The sequence below is a fragment of the Phaethon lepturus genome, unplaced genomic scaffold, assembly GCF_000687285.1.
Source record: "Phaethon lepturus isolate BGI_N335 unplaced genomic scaffold, ASM68728v1 scaffold49100, whole genome shotgun sequence".
Taxonomy (NCBI): Eukaryota; Metazoa; Chordata; class Aves; order Phaethontiformes; family Phaethontidae; genus Phaethon; species Phaethon lepturus.
Genome location: NW_010513545.1, coordinates 18,960 through 33,435, shown reverse-complemented (window position 1 = coordinate 33,435; position 14,476 = coordinate 18,960). Strand labels below are relative to the sequence as shown.

At 36.7% G+C, this 14,476-nt stretch overlaps 1 protein-coding gene across 1 annotated transcript in view; it reads left to right on the top strand.

Moving 5' to 3' along the window:
- Positions 1 to 13,092, top strand: part of LOC104623258 (myocyte-specific enhancer factor 2A-like) — a 59,527-nt gene extending 46,435 nt beyond the window's left edge. Inside the window, exons 2-4 of the mRNA XM_010290300.1 lie at positions 3 to 200; positions 12,353 to 12,556; positions 12,676 to 13,092. Coding sequence (XP_010288602.1) covers positions 147 to 200; positions 12,353 to 12,556; positions 12,676 to 13,092 — 675 coding nt within the window. The 5' untranslated portion in view covers positions 3 to 146. The remainder of the gene's footprint in view (positions 1 to 2; positions 201 to 12,352; positions 12,557 to 12,675) is intronic.
- The last annotated feature ends 1,384 nt before the right edge of the window (positions 13,093 to 14,476 follow it).

Sequence of the window (14,476 nt, the reverse complement as noted above, 5' to 3'; positions counted from 1 at the left end):
AGCAGGAACGGATGCAGGGGACTGTGAACTGAGTAGTGGAAGTGCTGAAGAAGGAGGTTTGTTTTGAGGAAACGGGAAAGAGGAAGAAAAGAGAAGGGAAAAATACATAATTTTAAGGAAGAAGGAGAGAAAAAAAAACGGGGACTATGGGGAGAAAAAAGATTCAGATTACAAGGATTATGGATGAACGTAACAGACAGGTGAGTAGCAAAAATACTGTATTTGAACAGGATACTATATTTCTAAGGTGACTTATTCTTGTAAGTGATTAAAAAGTTGATAACTTTGTGTATATGCACATATAGCTACATATACGTGTACGTATACACAACGTATGGAAGACTATCAAAGGAAAAGTACTTTTGGAAACAACCAGAAACCTCACACACAGTTTTTTCAAGTTTAGTGACATGCGTAGTTAGGAATTTATTACTCGAGGCCTTGATTCTACAAAGACTGATATGTATGCTCTGCTTTGGGCCCCCTCTGCACTCACTTTGACTTCAGTAATATACATGGTTAAGTGCATCTGCAAGTTGTTACAGGATACAAGCTTTTAGTACAGCATTTTGTGAACTATTATAATAGTTTATTTGCAGGAGGGCTTGATTTAAATTCATAGATCAAAATTACTTAGGTTTCTAGATGTTTGCAGTGTTTTTATTTTAACATCCTTCATGTAAAAATGACACTACTTCGTAAAAAACCTCATCTTTTCCTGTCTGAATTTTAAAAATAATTCAGATAGCCTAACACATTCTAAAACCCACATAGAATAATATCAGCATGTTGTGGTTATGAAATAAAGTCTCCATGACTGATATTATGGCTGAATAGGTCCAGCAGGACTGGTTAATTAATTATTACCACTGCTTTAGATAAAATAGCTGTGTAGCTGTCACATATTATCAACACTACCTCTGCTAGTTAAAGTATGGTCATAAATTGGAGAAACTGCTTTCCTGTTTTCAGAAAAATGTAATTCAACAATTGGCATCTTGGAATAAAATCAGTGCAAAGTTGCTGCTGTTTACATTTGATGTAAATGGATGGATGTTTCATTGAAACTGGAGATTCACAAGTGTGAGGAGCTCTCCATAAAATTATTTAACACTATGATTAGTGTCCTTCGTACGTGTGGCTGCAATTCAGGAGTAATCTTCAGTAGCTGTTCTTTAAGAACTTCATATTGAGTTACTATTAACATGTTAGTTCTATTCATTTGATCTATAAATTTCTTCATATGTTCAGGGTATTTTTAAGAAGTTATGTTGTTAGTCTTCAAGGGTTTTATAAAGCCGTAAAACCCTCAGCCTCGGGACAACAAGAAATTATAATCTTTAAATATGCTTTCCAAGAATTTTAAAATGTTTTAGTGTTAGTAGTCATTTACGTTCTCCATGGCAGAAAATAGTGTATAAAAGCAAAATTATATTTATGATGGATACATTTTGTGTTTTCCCTAAAGGTTGCCTATTGCTGTGGGCCAAGCCAAAAAGCAATAATTCTATCAATATAAAATCATCGTCATATTTATTTTAATTGGTTTATAGCTTGGAATTGAAATTGGATTTGAAATATTGAACTGAATTTATCAATAAACATTTAGATGCTAGTTATTTGGAACTTTCCCAGACTACCACGGTTTCTTTTTGAAGTGAACCTGAATTATTTTGTGAATGATACTACAAAATTTTGCCACTAGTAACATTAGTTCATACAATAGCTTCAGTGTCAACTTGCTTACTGAAGTACAGGATTTACAGAGAACTTAATCCCCAGTTTTGTCAGAGATATCTTTCAAAAGGCTGAATTTACTTTAAAAAATTAAGACAGCTAGTCTTTCAAGTCATTCACAATAGAGTTTCAAGACTTCTAGCACCAGCTTTCAGAACTAATAATTATTAATAAAACTATAACAGTAGAATATTAACAACTAAGTGTGTAACAACTGCAGTCTTAGTGCAGAAAGTGTTTGTCTTGCTAACATTTGGTCATATCCGTCATGTTGATTAGTCCTTGTGAGGCTGAATGTATGGACTTACATTACTTGACCCTCCACAGAGTATAATTGGCTTGATTCTCCTTCTTATTTCTGCTAATACATTGAAACATAATTTATAAAGTGTTTCTGCTGGCTCTTCTTTCTTTGCATTTAGTGCCCTGATTTAAAGCCCAGTGAAGCCGATGAAAAGATTTCCATTGATTCATTTGGACTGTTGGATCAGGCTTTTTAGTTGTAGCGATATATATGTAATTAAATACAACTGGATTTTCACTAATAGCCGATTGATCTTTTAACCATTCGTATGCAATGTACTCTTTCACAAGCCTTACTGTTTCTTTAAAAATATAATGTATTCCATAAACTATTGCTGCTTCAGTGAAGCTGCATCAGTTTTTTGTTTTCTAACTTACACACTTCTGGTAATCCCAAAACAGTAACTGGTTTATATTCCTTTTTTTTTTTTTTTATTTGATGACATAAATATATTTGAATGCACAGAAAAGATTAAAAAGTTGCACTGGGGAAAAAAAGGGTAAATATTTTTGCTTAGTAAGATTAAGATACCAGCTGAAGTATGGTTCCACAAAGCTCATTTGTAGCTCCATTTACCACGATATGGATGGAGACTGTTTTCATTTCTTTCCTACCACCTAACCAAAAGATATTTGCAAGAACAGCAGCAGATCTGTTGACTTAAAACTGCCTTACTGTTGCTTATATTCAAACAGTGTGGTTTCACAATACAAGGCATGTTAGATGGGAACATGATATACGTGTATAGTGCATCCTCAGCTCTTTTCAAGCACATAAATTCTCTGCAGGACAGCTCATGGTGGCACGTGTATCAAACGAGGGGATATAGCAATAGTTTAATTCTTCTGCCCTCTCCCAGCACAAAGGCGAATCTGTTTGGATAACAGAGTGTTTGCAAAAGGGTTTAAATTGTCACAAAGCCTGTGGAAGGTGATTTCTGTCCTTGCTTTTCCATTCATTTGCCCAGCATCCTCACTAGCTATTTACGTTACCCGTTGAATGGAGTACTTGTTCTATGACAGCTTTTTCCCCCATGCTGCTGTCTGCTATGGTGGGAGACTCCCCGGCACTTGAAAGTGCTTCTGTGAGTGGACTGGGAAGGGCAAAAATAGTGCTGACCTCCCTTCAAGAGGGTTTCTCCTCAGCCAGTCTAGTTGGTTGGATTTGTATACTTTAGCGACTGTCCTGGTAATAAATGTAAGTTGAAACTGTCCGGCGTCAAGTGTCTGGCTGACAGTCTCATAGAAATGTGCAATATGGGGATATGGTCTGCACTTTTCCAGAAACTATTTGAAACTTTGACATTTTGGGATAAGTTAAAGGAAAACTACTGCAACCTAGACATTAGAGGCCCTTTACTCTGGACTGCATAAAAGCTCTGTCATTTACTTCAGTGAGTGCAGAATTCAAGCTTTTAACTAGGAGGAGCCATTAATTTAATGTTGTTTCATGTGGGCTACCAGTTGGGTGTAGTTTCCTCGCCCTCACAGTTACTGTGTGGTGACAAAGGTGGCAAGGATGTTTGAATATTCTGTGAGTGATCACAAATCCTCTTTGGCTGTGAAAGTTTAAAAAAAGCCCATCTCAAAAATTCCCTTTCACTCTGCTTTTAGCCGTAGGGAGAAGGAGTATGAGTAACTGCCAGGGATAGAGTAAATGTGTATTTATTTGTGTAAATAAAATATTATTTTATATGATTATTTTATTAATATCCATCATGATATTAAATGGAAATTAAAACCCTCAAGAGAATCCTGTTATAAGAAGCCAATGTGACCCTCGACTTTCTTTTTATTACTATGACACTGGATAATATAGTCTTCATAAATGTGGAAGGAATCTTTGGTAGTGTTGCTCAGGCTCATGCGATCATGGTAGCCTTGTCAACAGCCCATTCAAGGAGACTGGGTACACGTTATTAGTAGCAACACCAACAGAACCAATAGCTAAAAATATTAGGACTGACATCTGATGTTGGATGCTACAAGTTCTTTGTGCAGAAATTTCAATTGCACAGATTGGAGAAGGTTGCTGTGAAGAATTCTGGTTTGTTTAAAAAAAGAAAAAGAAAAGAGGAGGGGCATTTGCAAAAACATGGGTGAACTTTATTTTCATGTGTTTTCTTAACTGAAAGAAATAATTCAGCTCATTCTGTTATGCCAAGACATGAATGGTCCATTGCATTCATGCACCTCAGAAAAGTCCTTGTATTTTTTCCTATTTGTTTTTCATCAGTTCGAAATATTTTGTTAGTTTTAATTAGGGCCTTTTGTGGTCTGTTATAGACTGGGATCATCTGAAACTCTCTTTTGCAAAAGTCCAGGCTGGGCTGCCCGGGCCTAAAATAAACAGGTGTAATGACGTAAATGATATTGTATTAGTGTTATACAAGGTCACTTACAAAATATCTCATTAAATCCATGGTCTGCGAGCTAAATCCAGAGATACACTGACCCAGGAAAGAGGACATATTGACCCAATGACATTCTGGTATCAGGTCTGGAATACCCTCTTGCTTTTAATCTACTGGTTTTTCTAGTTAGTATTAAGAAATATCAGGTCTCATATGGAGATCCACCATTTTTTCTCCCTCTGATCATCTTGGTCATTAGTTCTGCATTTTTTCTCCTGCTTGTGAAGCATGTTATTGTCAGATTCACAGTTAAAACTCAGTTGAGCTTAGCTAATGATTCTTCATAGCGTTTAAGACATCTCTTTCAATTTGTAATGAGCTGCTGGGAGCTTAAGTGTTAAATAGTATAGGAAGTGTACATTTCAATATTAAGGTGCTTAAATAGTAAGACACCCTTTTTAAAGTATCGTGTCTGTGTAATTCTATGGGGTACGACATTAACAAACACTTGATGTTTAACTTTTTCATGCACAGACATTTTATCAGTCTTTGACTCCAGCAAATACGTAAAGCTATAAACCAAGACTTACTGCAGTTATCAGCTCAATAGAGAACAAATTAAAACAGATAAGTAAAGTGAGGTTATGGGGCAGGGGAAGAATATCCTGGAGGGAAATGACCGTTTGCAGGAAGACCTAGATTTGTTCTACTGACTTCGATACCTAATGCTGCTAGTTTCAAAACTAATTTCAGCCTAATGTATCTATTTTTATCTGTGTTTCAGCTCTGTTTAAAAGGAGAGAGTAAGAGAGTATCGGCTGAATCAGAAACTCCCCTGTAGAAAGAGAGAAGAGCCTTGCATATTAGTGCTAACATGAGCACAAGTTACATAGAAAACTTTTTTCCACCTACTTCCTGATATTTTGATATTTTCAATCTCCCTTCATGGGGTGTCTTCATTTCACCTAAGATCTGAGATGTTATGATTCTACCCTCCCCCGGGAAATGTTTTCATATGAAAACATAACTGCTTAATTATGCACTTAAGCATCATTCTGTTCAATGAAACTTTGTCTTAAACATCACCTGCTTTTTATCTTTTACATATTTGAATTCTTTCTCTTGCTTACATTAAATTGCACACAACAAGACATGTACCTGGAATACAGCATTAAAGTTAAGCCTTGATCCTGTTTTTTTCAAAGGTGAGGTTAGGTTTCTGTAAGCAAGGAATACACCCCAAGTTTTCATGACTCCTAAACCGTAGTGATTTGTAAAACTATGGGAACACTTTTCACATTATGCCAAATTACCTGAGCAATAAAGATTTAAGAGAGCTGCTGAACTGAACCGTGAATTTCTAGAATGTATTAGATTTAAGGTTAAGTGTGCTTGTATTACAAATGTATGTTCTGAGCATAATTTGGAGTGAATTAGCATAACGTAAATATTTAGGTCAAATTACTTTTAATTTGAAGTGTGAGCAAGAAGCCTAAGTCAAGGTAGTGAACGAGGCGCCTGCCAACACAGCGGACTTGAAAACCAGTGCACAGGCACAGCCTTGCAGTCTTGCAAGGAATGGTTTGGAAAGCCCTGGGGGAGAAAGAGCTGGAGGTGGGAAGCAGAACTGAAGCCATTGTAGAGAGGAAGAAGTTACACTCTTCCTGTTATGACAGGAAATGCAGACAAATGTGCTTCCTGACCATTTGCTCAGCAGGGAATGAAATATTCTTTGACCTTTACCTTATGAACATTTTAGCAGCACAGAACTAGTAAACATGTTTTTTACCCTAAACATCTATTTGTACCTGCCAGAACTGGTGATAGCATACCGAAAAAAAGAAGTCTTGCTTCTATATTGTATTAGCTACTGTGTTTTTGATAGACATGATGTTTTTTGTCTAAAATATGTACATATTTGTACATCTATATCTAATGGACTTAATCTTATCTCTCTGATTCAACAAAAGGAAATGAAGTATCAGAGATTAACCATTATCATTCTTGCATCCCTGTCTGGTTTTAGACCTTAATTTGTAAGTTAAAGTGGGAAGCATATTGATACTGCCTAACCTACTAATTTCTGAGTTCCTGTATCATATGTTAATTAACACATCTTCCAATTACCCCTCCTCTCTTTACTTACGAAGAGAAAAATTGTATGAGAGATCCACTATCATGTGTTGGATTTGGACAGACTGAATAATATCACTATTTTAAAAATTTGATCTGTTATTTATGTACTAGTACAGTAAAAATGGGGTGTAACGCACAAGTACAAAACCTTCCTTTTTATACAGATTAATCATGAACATTTTATTTGCTATAGCTACAATTTTAGCTTATCCTGCTTAGAGCTCCTCTTTAGCTGGACTATTCAGCAAGTAGTAGCTCAATACACTTGAGGTTTTCCAGGACAATAGCTCTTTTACCAGCATAAATCACTGCTGTCTCATCCCTCTAAATTATGCTGGAGGGTTATAAGAACATGGAAGTAGGCTGCTGAAGGTCCTTCACTGCTCTCTAAAGGGTCTTTCATTTAACATGGCGTGCCCAGCTATTGCATAAAGGAGGGTTTGTCTGGAGCGGAATCCTGCACTGGTGCTGCTTCCCAGTCCCACTGAGCGTTCCTGTAAAGATTGTTGCAGCCCGGCCTCGCCGTATGACAAACAGATCCGAACAAAAACTAAATAGGAGGAAGGGGAAGAGAGAACATGACATGAGCTGTTGCCTCTCGAGTAGTTGTCCGGGGTTTCAGCATGTGACAGGATTAGGTGCCTGGCAGTGGCATTTTAGTCAAGAGCCCCTTGGTTAACACGTGGCCAACTTGACTTCATTGCGTTTGAAGTTAGGTAGGTTGCCAGTGTAGTACCCCCTATTTGTCACATACGTCGTATCTACCATGCTTGTTCTGGTCCCTGTGCCGTAAATTTATACGTTGCAGGTGAAATAAGAACGAACAAACAGAACAGTATTTCTTCTTGACCAGGCAGTGTCTGTATCAGACACTTCTGTGCATCAGTGGCCCCTGATTTTCACTGGTCACTCATACATGTTTAGTGGCAGGAAATATATACGGCAAGGATTATGTGCAATTTCTCTGTTTCTTTCATTTTCCTATGTCAGCAGCTATATGTCTTTATAATTAGGATAGGAAGAATTAGGGGGAACACTCGTAATTTGCCACGGCTGGACTGAACTGCGTGAAAGATCACAGGACTGTTACTTTCAAAACTTAAAATGTTAGCACATATGCCGTGACAGTTAGTGACAAATACAGAGTGCTGTTATGGCTCAGCCTCTTCGAGCGTGTGAGATTTCAGAAAAAGCGCCAGAAGGACCTGAATTAAAAACAAAGATGAAATAAAATACAATAATCCCAAACAAACTCCCACCAAACAATACAGAAAGAAACAAAGACTACATTGCAACAAAGATAAATTACGTATCCTGAAGGCTGTATTTGTTAAACAGGAGTATTTATGGCTGTTTCTGTTCCTCAGTTGATGTATTAACATCTATAAGATGCATATAATTGCTGTTACAGCTTTAGCTAAATAAAGACTATTACCAGTGGACATTATGACCATTTACACAGACACACATTTAAATTTCAATTTCAGCACGTGAAAGAATTTATTCTCACAACCGAGCAGCATTACCTCCTAGTTTTTTTAGTTTGAGAATTTAATTTAAGAACTACCCTCTAAATGGAGCATATCACAGTGTGTGATATGCACACTTGAATTCGAGCTGTCTACAGCCCCACTTACAGGCATTGCAATGACTAGTCCATGAACCATCTCTCAGAAGACTCTTGCAGCTTTATGCATGAAGAGCTACTTGAGAGATGTTTCCATGGTATTGAAGAAGAGCTGGAGTTGAAGTGGAAAAACCTTCTTTTAACAATCCTCTTTTGTCAATGCCTTTCTTTTAGCACATACAGTGCATTTCACCTTTAGTCAGAATTTCATCCAAAATGCATAAAAACCTCACATTGATTTATATCAAGGAAGTTGGAACCTGGCTACTTCACTGTTGGGTTTTTTTTTTTTTAGTTTTCCCAGTACTTGAAAGCAGCATCTGATTTGCTCGCAGCCCACAAAGTCATCAGCATTTATGCTTCTTCATATACAAAAATGCTGCAGGCTTTAGTAACCTACATTCTCAGTACCACCATTCCTGTTATGAGGGCAGTAGGGCTCTTAAAGTTTTAAAAATACCTTTAAATAAGTAAAATAACCATAGCACTAAGACAAATAGTAATAAACTAGTGGATTTTCAGTTAATATGGAGGGATAGTATTGGGTTATTTTTTGGTGTATTTCAGAGGTAAACGTGGTACTCTCCACACACTGCTCTTTTTGCAATACATATGAAACCGTGCGTAAAAGCACCTCATAACAGTATTTAGAAACTGTGTTGGTGTTTTAAACTTTATGTTTTATGTACACAAGCTTAAAAATGTTTTGAAGACGGTTGCATGCTGGCCTCTTATCGGTTCCACTTCCTCCCTCCACTCCACTTTCATTCTCCACAATTCTTACACTGTCATTATAAAATATTATACCTCAAAAAGAGGGGGACTTCCTAAATTGCCTATCGTTCTCCTAAAAAGGAGAAAATTCGTGAACTGAAGCACACCTACAAATTAGCAGTGGTTTAGAGAGCAGGGATGATTAATCATATCTTGACTAGTATCATCACAAAAGAAAATGCAGTGATTTGATTCTTGCTGCTGAAAAAAGTTAAATATTAAAACAGATATGGAAATGCACGCAATTTTTTGGATGTCCTTTTTTACATATGCTGATGAATTGTCTCACTGTATGTGTGTTTTCTTTCAGTCTCGCTAGTGTTCTTTATGTCAAATGACTGAATGACATTGTTCATTGCTATATGGTGCTGTCATGACTGAGAACTTTGAATGCAGTATGTGACGTAAGACTATGTGACCACCTGGATTTTTTGGTATTGCAGCTACAGCTACTCAAAAGCTTCTGTTCATGTGGATTGTGTGTGTCTTGTTCATTCTCAGCACTGAGTCATTTCAAGCGTAGTCAAAGCTTCCAAAGCGTAGGTTGCACACAGTGCCTTCCACCTAGACAAAAGGGACCGAATGTTTTAAATAATTTATGCCACTTCTTACCACTCAGCAAAATTTCTGCAACACTATAATATTATCTGTTACCTTAGGCAATATTTATTAGAAACTTTTAGTTTGGGTGAGTATAGTTAACATAACAAGTGGTTAATAAATTGAAACCCAAAGAAGTTAAGTAAGAAAAATACTGTCCACTTACATTGCTCACAAAATCATTTTAGCGTATGGAAGAGAAATATATTCATGCAAAAAGATAATTTCTTTTTAAATGGCTTGAAGAGTATTCTTAATCTTTTCTGAAGTTACTGACCTTTCACTATATATTTGAAAATACAAGTTCACCCCTACTATAAACGGTTGTGAAAGCATGATAAATTTACATATTATATATGTAATGTACATACATAAAGATAAGACACAATGAATGGCATATTTAAAAAGAAAAGTAATATTCCAGATCACCATAGAAACCGTAGTAGATACAATTGGTTTTAGTGCATTTATCAGCAGTGACAGAAAGCATTGTCTGATAGATTTAGAAAATATTAGAAAGATCAAAGAGTTAAAAACAAATAGAATTCAGAGAAATTAAGATTATATTTTATAGAAAGAAAAAAAAATCTAGTTGATTAGAAGTTCGTTTTTTCCCTTTCCACAAAAAGGAACTCTAACCAGCGTCATTCTGGTGCTAAGTATTATGAAATAAGTATGTGCTATGCAGCACAGCTGTGTGGTTATTCTAAATGTTCAGGAGCACCTAACAGTAAACACAAACAGTGGCTTTAGAGATATTTCTGTACCAGAGCGTACTTTGATGGTAAGAAGCTGTAACATGCTAAATTCTGAGGTTTCTGTGCAACAGAAACCACACTGTAGAGAGACACTCCACCTACAGCACCGTGGTCAAAAAGTTCATTGAAAGGCGTTTTAGATGCAGGAAAATATGTTGAGTTAGTGCATTTTATTTTCTATCTGTTTAGCTTTTTCTAAAACATGTTTTTATATATGTTTCAACACATACATTGCAATTTTCTGTAATCAGAGAAAATACTAAAGGAGTATTTGAAAGACGAGGGTTTTTTCAGAATTTGAATGAGGTTTTGTTACCTGTCTTGTTATTTATTCTAAATATCACGAGCCATTGAGACAGACAAATTTAGAAAAAAACTACTATCAGTTGTGTATATGTGAGACCAGTGCTGTGGAAAATGTGTTTTTAAAATGCTTGAGTAATTGTATTTAACGGCAATTCATCTTTTCTTAACAGTACTTTGACAGAGGCTAAAGAGGTTGAAACGACAATAAGAGGAATAGCATTTGCTATACATTTGGGGGAATAAATGTCCATAGTATTGGCTCAGAGCCTCATCTTTCTGAGATGGTCTAGCAAATAGGGATTAGCAATACTTAAAGGTCACATTTTCCATGGCCTGATGTGCTGGGATTTTAAGGTAGTCTGGGGTCGCAGTTAGCATTAGCTTGCATTAGGAGTGTGAGGAGATAAAACAGCAGCCGTATGAACCGTGCACAGACGAATTTTTCTTGCCCTGGCATTAAAGTGCAGAGGTGCTACTGCTTATGGGTATTAAGGAATGGTGGCAACAAGTGCAGGAATTAGGCAGACCTGTAAACTTGGTTGTGTGCCTCTCCTTGACATATCAAATACCTTGACTACCTTAAATTTGATTAATAAAAGGCTTAGCAAAACCATATTTTTATCTTAAAAATTCTTGTAACTGAAAATTATTAAAGAAAAATTAGATGTAAGAAAAATTACAGTCATTGTACACACTTGGTGGAAATGGCATATATGCAGAAACAAAAGGAGAAAAATTCAACCATACAATTCACTTAAACAGTTCATGGTGGTTTGTTTCTTACTCTGAGTCACGTGTCTTACTGGAACTTGTAAGCTAGTGCAGAAAAGAAAAGAAAAAAAAATATTATTTGATGTCAAGGTCTTTTGCTGTCGAAACAGTCCCTGTGGAAAATTATGGTTTTCTACAGAGTAACAATATTTTTCATACTGCCTAGGTTTTGCGCATTGTCAGGGCATTAGCTGGCCTACTGAGAACTTATAAGTCTATCCCTATTTTTTTTCTACATAATATGACCCAAAGTCCTGTGTACTAAAAAATGCCAATTCATAATTCTAAGCATCTAATTTGAAATTAAATAAAGTATGCTACATCTGTGTTTAGAAAAGACCTTGTTTCAAAGGTGGTATTTGTTGCCGGTCAGCTATTGTTCACTATTCATTTGTGCTTTATATTTCTCATTTCTCACATGAGTGTTTGAATTTTTAACACCAAATATTTCTTCAAAACTATTGTCAGTGTGTTTATACAAACAACGTATCTGTTTCACACTGCTTAAATTCTGTGTGAAATAATTTCTTTCTCTAAAAATCTCGTAGAACTTGGAGGACACGGAATCAAAGTCAATCACTATCAAAAATAAGAATTGACTCCACATGCTCAAACTATGTGCAGCTGCGAATCCACAGTGCAGTTTTAAAATATTGATAGGAAATATGCATGCAGTATAAAGAGTACATTACTTTAAAAGTTGCAGAGAAAAGTGCAGTATCAGCACTTCACAGTGCTACGTAATGAAAATGTCCCATGCTTTTTATGTGTACCTCGAGTTTTGTGCAGTGAGAATTAGGTATATTTCCTCACTTATATAATACAGACATACACTTATTTTCTATTTTTGAACTATATTTATATTTATATCGAACATGTTCAATTCAAAGACTACAGCAGTCACACATTATATTTCCAAAAAAAGAAGAAGGACTACGAAGACCAGAGTGGGGATTTTTGACAGACTTTTTTTTCGTTTTGTCCAGGTGACATTTACAAAGAGGAAATTTGGGTTAATGAAGAAGGCTTACGAGCTGAGTGTTCTGTGTGACTGTGAGATTGCTCTGATCATCTTCAACAGCACCAACAAGCTGTTCCAGTACGCCAGCACTGATATGGACAAAGTGTTGCTGAAATATACCGAGTACAATGAGCCACATGAGAGTCGAACGAATTCGGATATTGTTGAGGTAAGGCTTTGTGTTCTGTGAGGATTCTGTTTTACTTCGCCCTGAGACAGAGGTACTCAAAGCGAGAGGCCTGATCACCTTTCTCAAGGGTCGTAGAACGTTCCCTGGAGGTGACATAGCAGCAGGAGAGTGGAACAGGGGCAACCGAGTATTGGTTTGGGCGTTGGGAGACGGTGCAGCAGAGACTGGAGGGGAACCGGTCTTTTGGGAGCTTTACCCTGCTAAGGCTCACACGCTCCGCCAAAACTCCTGCGATGGGATCTCTAGCTCACTGCCATCCATCTTCCTGTGCTTCTTTGTCCGTTCGTCCCCTTAGTCCTCTCCACGCCTTGACCACTCCTCCCCGCGGAATGTCCCCCGGCTCTCCTAGTCGTTCCCCGCGAGATGCTCTCCAGAAAACATTGCGTGCCTTGCCTCCTCACGCCAGACATTACAATGTCCTACATCCAGGAGGAGCTAAAAAGTACCTTGTAAAAAGTGTGGAAGAAAAAGATTTAGAATCACTTTTTGATTACTTAAAGAGGAGGGAGATTTAATAAAATGCAAGAAAAGTTTAGTTACGAGCCACACAATAACACGTTTCAGCTACCTCACACAGAAAGCTGTTACCGCAGTATGATAACAACGGTATCAAAGCAATACTATCAGATTGCTAGAGACACCTTGTAATTATTTTTTTAAAAATTATATAGGTCAAGTTGTATTTACAATTACTGAAAATTATTAATTAAAATTTAAGATTTTCAATTTTAAGCTTCTAGTACTTGCAGAAAAGTCGGTTTACTTTATAATTACATTAGAATTCAAGACATGCAAAATAATTGAAGCTTTCAATGATTTTGTTTTAATAGCAAAATACTCAGAGTGATATCTAAAAAATTGGTTATGTGATTTATGCAAATCCTGTTTCCAAAGCACCTAGGTGATTAGGCATCTAATGGTACCATTTTAAAAAGTATTTTATTGGAAGAATTACGTCCTGTCTTAAAGATAAATGCTACTGAGTATCTTGGCCTACACACTGAGATTACTTCAGATCTTTTTAAAGGTGTTAGTTTCAGATTTTTAAATAACCTGAATCTTGTCTAGAATGGGGTTTTGGTGCTTTTGGAATCTTCACCTGGGGTTAGACATGTGTTTGAGACTCGCAATGGAAGACAGTAAGTGTGTAAATTACATAGAAAATGTTTTTGATGGAGCAAAAATACTGTGTGATAGACATCATTATATTTGTTACAAGGTGGTCACAGTCACACCACCATAGATTGGCAAAGACTGCAACCCGGGAGTATATATCACTTTTCTGTCTACCCTTATGTCAACATATAGGACGACACTGTTTTGCTTCTTCATGATCTCCCATCTCTCCCCATGAGGAGAGGATGAGGTTCTGACAGCAGAACAAAAATTTATGTTGGTTAAGACTCAGAGGAAAGTACATAATTTCTTCCTCCTCTCCATCATCTCTTTTCCTCTCTTAGTTCAAATCTCCTTTATAGACATGAAGCCTTTCCTGTCACCTAGCTCTGGTAAGCCCATGTCCTGTCCAGCATAATTCAAATTCTGTCCCCAAAATAATGCCCTGTTCTCTCTTAGTGGCAAAAAGCCAGAATAGTCTTAGCAGGAAAAGTTTCCTGTGATTTCTTTACTTCTTCCTGCAGGCTTTCTTGTGGGAATAGGTAGGCAAGCCAGCAGTTGGGGATTTATTACTCGCTTCACAATGAATGAATATGTCTGATCATGAGGACTACGGTTTTTCAAGAAACTTGAGTGAAAACGTAAAATTTAAAATAATGTGTATTTTGTTGTAACTTTGAGATTTTCAGAAAGAACACTCTCTGCACCAGCGGAGTCCCTTACCTGCAAAAATAGTGGGCCAGTTTGGATAGGCTGATAGGTAATTTTGCATGCAGACATGTA